This window comes from Aplysia californica, unplaced genomic scaffold (genome assembly GCF_000002075.1).
Source record: "Aplysia californica isolate F4 #8 unplaced genomic scaffold, AplCal3.0 scaffold00662, whole genome shotgun sequence".
NCBI classification, from domain to species: Eukaryota; Metazoa; Mollusca; class Gastropoda; order Aplysiida; family Aplysiidae; genus Aplysia; species Aplysia californica.
In genome coordinates, this window is record NW_004797932.1 from 51,346 (window position 1) to 59,072 (window position 7,727).

The following is a 7,727-nucleotide window of genomic DNA, read 5'->3' on the forward strand; positions in this document are numbered from 1 at the left end:
TTTGAGGGACATAAACGTAACACTTAAGGGTATCTACTCCCCAAATTTCACTGCTGCCGCAGTTTCCGTAACCTCAAAATGGTTGACCTATGCATCACTTTGCCGTAAATATCCACACATTTCCCTCACTTAACTCCACACGAATTATTGAGTAGGCTATATAGGTTTTAGTTTAGTTTTAGTAGAGGTTTTACGGCACTCGCAACTGCTATAAGGTCATATGAGCGCCAGAAGATTAGAGCTGTTACAAGAGAGTAACAAACATAAAAAAAGAAGGAGGGGAGATAAGGACGATAGATGTTTGATAGGAAAGAAGAAGCAAACCACACCAGAGCACCCGCCAACCACCCTCTCTATAGGTTTTATTATTATATATATACACACATGTCTTGAATCATTGTCTCTGCACGTTGTACATCTACGTGTTGGTCACTGACTGGGACAACAGGCTGAGGGTTGGTGTGGCAATTCTGACTTGTACTGTGTGTGGGTCTTTTTTGTGTTGAGTGTGCTGAGAGCACGGGTACATGTACTCTGTCTGTGTGGTTGTGTCTGTCTCAGAAATGTTGGTGCTAGGACTAGCTTGGTTTGTGTATGTTTCTTGATTGCTGTAGGGAGACTGGGGGTAACGTTGCTTTACTGTGGCACAGCCAAGAGAGAGCAGTTTTTTTTCTGTTCACAGACTGTGTATGTTTTCGCATCAAAGTCTTCAATGTAAGCACACCAAATGTTTGTAGGGGCACTGCACTATTTCGAAGTGTAGCGTCATAGATCGTTTTATAACATTTCAAACACATAAATTTGGAGTGTTTGTCACTACTGTCATCTTTGATATTCCACCCAAACACAAGGAAGAGATCACTGGCTATTTCCGAACATAAATAAGGTTTTTTAAAGGATTTTCTCTGCTTCCCTGTAATGTTCAGTCTTCCGTACACTCTAAACAAGACTGTTTAAAGCGGATACATGACTTTCAGGGGTGGGCTCCATTTTAAGGTCTTCGTTTTATACCCCAATAACGTTAGTAAATTCGCGGGCCCAACACAATAATCCGATGTAGCTTAACAACCACAACTGCGGTAGTACTGAAATTTCCACACTTAAAACAAGATTTGTTACTACACACGCACATACTAATCCCAAAAAATTTCAATGCACCGTTTTGTCGCAATAAATCATTATTTATCCTCTGTTTGAAATGAGAAAAGCGTGTTACACATGCAGCAAACAGACACGTGTGGAACACTTGGTATAAAACGTAGAAGACTGGGACTTTCTTTCAGAGAAGGAGAAATGGTGTTGGTTAAGTCTATAAATTAAAACTACTTGGTGGGTCTAATGGAACCACGGCATGTGAGGTAGTAAATGAGACAATTTTATCGACAACACAGCATACGAGACTGTGGAGCATCACCTGTTCCACTGCACAGCCCTAAATGACATCAGAGCTACACTTCTCCCTCCGAGACCTAACATTGACAACACACTCTATGGAACATTACAGCAACTGCAGCAGACCTGCACTTATCACTACATGGCATTGGACAGAAAGGCGAGAGCCCAGCTGTTGCTGGATCGATAACAACAACAACAACAATCGAGAACACATCCCAGTTTATAACGGTGCGATGAGGTCAAATGACCCCAATAAAAAAGGACAACGGGTACCGGGCGGGGTGATTAATTACCTCCGGACAGCGGGAGCTGCGGTGCAACTAAAAGGCGCGATTTCAGCTGATTTCGTGCGCCGTGTATTACCCCGACAAACCTGACAGCATTTTGAAATAATCTCTGGGAAGCATACAGTGAATATCACATAGATTTCACAAAGGGTAGTCAACCACAGTATTTTAGGTTTACTTTCGGGGGGCGGGGGGGGGGGGTAGTCTAGAGTTAGGTCAGGCTCGCTCCAGGAGTAACGAACGGTTCGCTGGTACAACTTGCAAACGAACTGACGGGTAACAAAGGAACCAAACTGATGCTCCAGTCGAGATCTTTTTCCTGTGTGGAAAAGGTCACCTTCAGACTCAACTGTCAAGTACATTTCATTGGCATTGGTAACATTATTAGATCACAAAGACGTTTTGGCACTTACCCTGGTCTTTCCATCTCTTGCTTTGTTCAAAATTTTCATCCCCGTTTCCCCATGAAGCATTTCCTCTTCAATCTCAGAAAACTCACTCGGGTTGCCATCTTTGTCTTGCTCTAGCCCAGAGATGGGGATGTAGATCGGATCTTCCAGCAACTGCACAAGTAAGAACAGAAAAGATAAGAAGATAACTCATAGTTCAAAGTGAAATTTCCAACTTCCGCTTAATTATTTGCTCTTTATCCTTTTAGAATGAACGAAAAGAAACAAAAAGCAAATACCAGCATGAGCGGTGATATGGTCAGTCTCTTCGCCATTTCTTTCAAATACTGTGAGCTCTATTCTGACATGAGCAGTCCATCTCATTGAGAACATCTTTCCATCTGTTAGGACGCTGTATCCTCCCAGGGCTGGGATAGCCCTTACAAGCACATATGAGAAGCCACCCACCCCCTAAATGACCTGAATTGTTTCGATACGAGTGTAAAACATAACAACAATTTACAAAAATAGTAAAACAACATTAATGTCACTGGCACTCTCATCAAATTTAGAGCTACTGTGAACATATTTTAGAAAGACAATACCCTGAAGAAAACCACGTGGAATATAACTTTGAGCACTGCTACACATTTTTTAAAAAGCAACAAATTTACTCAAATTAAAACTGCGTATGCCGATTCCATACAATCCCTAAAAAAAAAGAAGTAACGGACTCAGTAACAGACATCATACCGTTGTGCTTGGCTTCAGCTTCGGGTGGAAAATCACGTCTGCATTGGAATTGATCAAGAAGGAATAAACTGACCCCCACTGATGCTTGGTGAGAAAGTTTTCAATTTCGTCCAAGGTTGCATCGATGCCAACCACACCAATGTATCTGAAAAGACAAAAAATAAAAAGAAGAAACAAAATGTAGAGACCAGTAGGCTATAGGGTGCTATGTCCTCAAATTCCCTACTCTCCAGTCTAGTAACTGGGCAAAGTGCTCACTATGAAATATCACTGTGACAAACCTGGAAGGAAAACCACTACTTGTGTACTGGTGTGCCTTCAACTTCATTTAATAATTTAATAATTGCATTTATATAGCGCATATCCACGCTCAAGAGCATGCTCTATGCGCTTTACAACCATTATTACCCCAGCAGACCCTCTGAAACCAGGGTCATCCGTTTGAAACCCCTCCCCCACAACAAATCGAGATTAAGAACACTTCACTACTGACCGAAACCAGGGTCATCTGCACCACACCCAAAATGAAACTAAATAAGCTAGTGGTGAGCTCTCATTTGCATAACTTCATCAAAGCAGGAAAAGGATCTGCTCAGCAGGTGCTCTGGTGTGGTTTGCTCCTTTTTCCCTCTCAAACATCTATCATCCTTTTCTCTCCTCCTTCTTTCTTGTGTTTGCTACTCTCTTGCAACACCTCTAATCTTCGGCACTTGTATGACCTTACTGTGTTGCAAGTGCCGTAAAACTCTTACTCAAACTAAAACTCCTCTCTCTCTCTCTCACAGGTGCTACTTGTTTGACACAGCAGCGTTTCTAGTGAAACGATTACTTACTAAAACGTACTAAAGCAAGACACACAGCGTTTCTAGTGAAACGATTACTTACTAAAACGTACTAAAGCAAGACACACAGCGTTTCTAGAGAAACAATTACTTACTAAAACGTACTAAAGCAAGACACACAGCGTTTCTAGAGAAACAATTACTTACTAAAACGTACTAAAGCAAGACACACAGCGTTTCTAGAGAAACAATTACTTACTAAAACATACTAAAGCAAGACACACAGCGTTTCTAGAGAAACAATTACTTACTAAAACGTACTAAAGCAAGACACACAGCGTTTCTAGTGTAATGATATGGGACATAATCCATAATCCACCACAGTTGCTTGTCCATTATATTATCAGTTGTTTCCCTTTCATTGTAAACACTCCATGAGCAGTTCTCACATTATCTTGAGATTCAGGGCTTCTGGGAACGTAGGGTCTGGGGTGTATATAAAGCTGTGTCTGTGTCTCTAGTGTTTTTTTCGGTCATTTGACTGGTGAAGTGAACCTTGCACCACTAGTGAAACAATTACTTACTAAAACATACTAAAAGCAAAGCACAAGTCGAGCAACCACTCACTTGCCAGTTTTGGCACTGGTCACAGGGACAGCGTGGGTGATCATCAGACCCAGCCCCCATGAGTCCAGGTACGGCGCGGTCCACAGCGCGTTCTCCGTGGCGGCGATGGCCGACAGGAACTCGAAGTAGTTGTACATCTGCGTGATGAGGTTCTCCCCCGTCAGAAGCTTCAGCATGCTGCCGTTGTGGTCACAGGCCAGGGTACCGGGGAACATCTCCGCGTCCTCCACAATGAGGTAGCTGAAGATCCTTGCCTGTCCAACAATGAATTCTACTGCTACACTTCTCATAGGAACATATCAACATAAACAAAAATGGGCCAAAGTAAAGTGTGACCCCCTCACATGTTTTTGCACATCACAACAATCAACGATCACAACGCACTGTTTCACATTACTGAAAGAGGTGATTACAATCCCGCAGTAGGTCAAGTAAATCAGGGGTGGGGAGCGGAGGGGGGGTACTTAATTTTTACCCAAAAAAACAAATATCTATGCCTTTTGCAATGAGAAACTTGATGAATTGATAGAACTTCCCATGTGAGTATTTACTAAAAGAACAAAAATCTACAAACTTTACAATGACAGCAATGAGGTACTAGAATAATAAGGCTCGAGAAACAGGGAGAATAAATGCATTCAAAACGTCACAAACAGACAACACAATCTCCTTAGCCTCCCACTCAAAAGTTGACATCAAAGCCCTTTTAAAAACATTACAATAACTTCTGAAAACCTCCATCTTTTTCATCTTTTTCAACATGGCACTGGGTCAAAAGCACACTCTCAAAGCCTACTAGATAACAACAATAACAAAAATATTAGAAGCCCTTCAAAGTAAAAAAAAAAACAACAACAAGAGGATGTTGCTTTTTCGAAACCTAAAAAGCAAAACAACCCCCCCCCCCCAAAAAAAAAAAAAAAACGGAGAAAAAAAACAAACAACCAAATGAAAAACCAAAGAACATAAAAAGAAAAAGACAGACTTACATTTGGAGCGAGATACTTGTTCTTTTCCATCGGCACGTTGTACACAGATGTAAAGTTGTACTTGCAGATGGGCCCAGGAACGTACCCACTCCTTGTGTAGTACCCTGGAGCGGGATCAGAACAGGACAGCAGTAGGGTCATTGTCATGACTATAAAACACCTCTTTGGGCAAGCATACGAAGATTCCAAATTCAGCCATTATTAGACAGTAGGGTCATTGTCAGGGCTATAAACACCTCTTTGGGCAAGCATACGAAGATTCCAAATTTAGTCATTATTAGGCAGACTCACATCTGCATCAACATTGCATCCATAATAATAGATAGCATTTGTATAGCGCAAATCCCCGCTCAACAGCAAGCTCCATGCGCTTAACAATCTATACTATTACACCAGCAGACCTGAGAGCATTCTGAAACCTCATCTTCCTGGGAAGCATACAGTGCAAGCAGCCATTTATAGGCGCTAAATCACTACAATACTGACAAGATCTTTCGCTGTCTATGGCCGAGTACCCATTCCCACCTGGGGGAAGAGAGGAAAATTCATTTAAAGTGCCTTCCCCAAGGACATGTCGGGCCCGCGGCTCGAACCCCCAAAACGCAACCTCACGATTACGAATCCGGTAGCCTAACCACTAGGCCACCGACACCACGTTTCAGCACAATTTCATCAAGAGATAAGAAAATGAAGAATTCAACACACCTGGTCCACACCTGACATCCTCCCCGTCGGTATCTTTCCCGTCTGTGGCAAACACAATGATGGACTGGCAGCCAGTGCGAGGTGCTCTCCTCAGTAGGTCAAAGGCTAGGTCGTAGCCTTTTCTGGGAAAAAGAGAATGAACACATAACATTACCTTGCTTTAATCCTTGTAAGAAAAGATTTCATAATCCAAGAATCCCAGAGGTGGGTGGTTGGCAGGTGCTCTGGTGTGGTTTGCTTCTTCTTTCCTATCAAACATCTGTCGTCCTTATCTCCCCATCCTTCTATTTTATGTTTGTTACTCTCTAGTAACACCTCTAATCTTCGGCACTTATATGACCTTATTGTGTTGCAAGTGCCATAAAACACTTCCTAAAACAAAACTAAAAGAATTCCAGAGCATTCTGTATGATGCACTCCAGTGTGCAGGATAAAGTAATCTCACACTAGCTAATAGATGCCAGTGAGCAAAAAAGTTTATAGTCATAGGATATATGGCAAGTGGGTATATATGGCAAGTGGGTACCAACAGAGATTTTTTTAAATTCTTATGATCTAATCAATTAACTGTAATGTTTTAGTAATACAATCTTTCCCCCAACACTTAGGTAATATAACTTCAAAATCTAACCATTATGAAACATGACATGGCTTATTTGCTTCAAGGGTTCAACTTCTTAATAGAGAAACAAATACAAAAAATACAACCAAAAAAAGCTACCTTTTAAGTCAGTTACACATAAACAAATTGTTTCTAATCCCTATTAATCTTGTCCTCATCTTCTTTCACCAACAACATAAGCAGAATAATAAATACAAAAATACAAAATATACTTTTTCAATCCTCATCCATTTGAAATAAAGCAGGTAACAAAAAAACACCAGGAATTTCTTTTCAAAGGGAAAATTGCAATGCAAAGGCCATCAGTGTAAAAGAGAAAAGAGAACCAAAACACTTAAGAATTCGACAAATTTAGCAGGATCTACTCACTCCAGTTCCGTTGTTCCCCCAGCTACCAATTTTTCAATTTTCTCTATCAAGTCCTTTCTGTGAGCATTTGTAGCTTTCACCATTCTCTCCTCCTGGCAACTCAAAACTCTTGTGTCGTAGTAGTGCCACCTGAAGAGAGAGAAATCAACGAGTTCATCAATACGCTCTGGTTTAAAAGAGTCACATCAGACCCACAGTCTCATTCCTTTGACACTAGTTCATCAATACGCTCTGGTTTAAAAGAGTCACATCAGACCCACAGTCTCATTCCTTTGACACTAGTTCATCAATACGCTCTGGTTTAAAAGAGTCACATCAGACCCACAGTCTCATTCCTTTGACACTAGTTCATCAATACGCTCTGGTTTAAAAGAGTCACATCAGACCCACAGTCTCATTCCTTTGACACTAGTTCATCAATACGCTCTGGTTTAAAAAGAGTCACATCAGACCCACAGTCTCATTTCTTGGATTCCCTACTCCCATGTGTTCAAAGAAAAACTTGCACATTTCATTGGTTCCAACATGCTCTGGTTCAAAGGAGAAAGCAGACACACAATCTCATCAGTTTGATTCCCCACTCGGTAGAGTTGGGTCGCAAGCGCGAGAATGGAACTGAATCGCCACTCTTCCCTGCGGAACGCCATTCGCGATTCACTTCAGCGGAACGCGGAACAGTATCGCCTTCAGATTCCCGATTCCCTCCCCTGTCGCTGTCACCACCTTGTGGCTTGTTTGTAACCCACTGCTGGGTCACGAGTCGAGTCACGAGCACAAGAACGGAACGAAACAATTAGTATGGCTCCCCT

The 7,727-nt window shown here is 41.7% G+C and overlaps 1 protein-coding gene across 1 annotated transcript in view; it reads right to left on the bottom strand.

Annotated features, from left to right (window-relative positions):
* LOC101864093 (voltage-dependent calcium channel subunit alpha-2/delta-2) overlaps nucleotides 1-7,727 on the bottom strand; it is a 34,178-nt gene that overhangs the window by 17,331 nt on the left and 9,120 nt on the right. The window contains exons 8-13 of the mRNA XM_005108122.3: nucleotides 6,919-7,047; nucleotides 5,928-6,049; nucleotides 5,223-5,326; nucleotides 4,234-4,487; nucleotides 2,825-2,969; nucleotides 2,096-2,245 (exon numbers count right to left, since the gene is read on the bottom strand). Coding sequence (XP_005108179.1) covers nucleotides 2,096-2,245; nucleotides 2,825-2,969; nucleotides 4,234-4,487; nucleotides 5,223-5,326; nucleotides 5,928-6,049; nucleotides 6,919-7,047 — 904 coding nt within the window. The remainder of the gene's footprint in view (nucleotides 1-2,095; nucleotides 2,246-2,824; nucleotides 2,970-4,233; nucleotides 4,488-5,222; nucleotides 5,327-5,927; nucleotides 6,050-6,918; nucleotides 7,048-7,727) is intronic.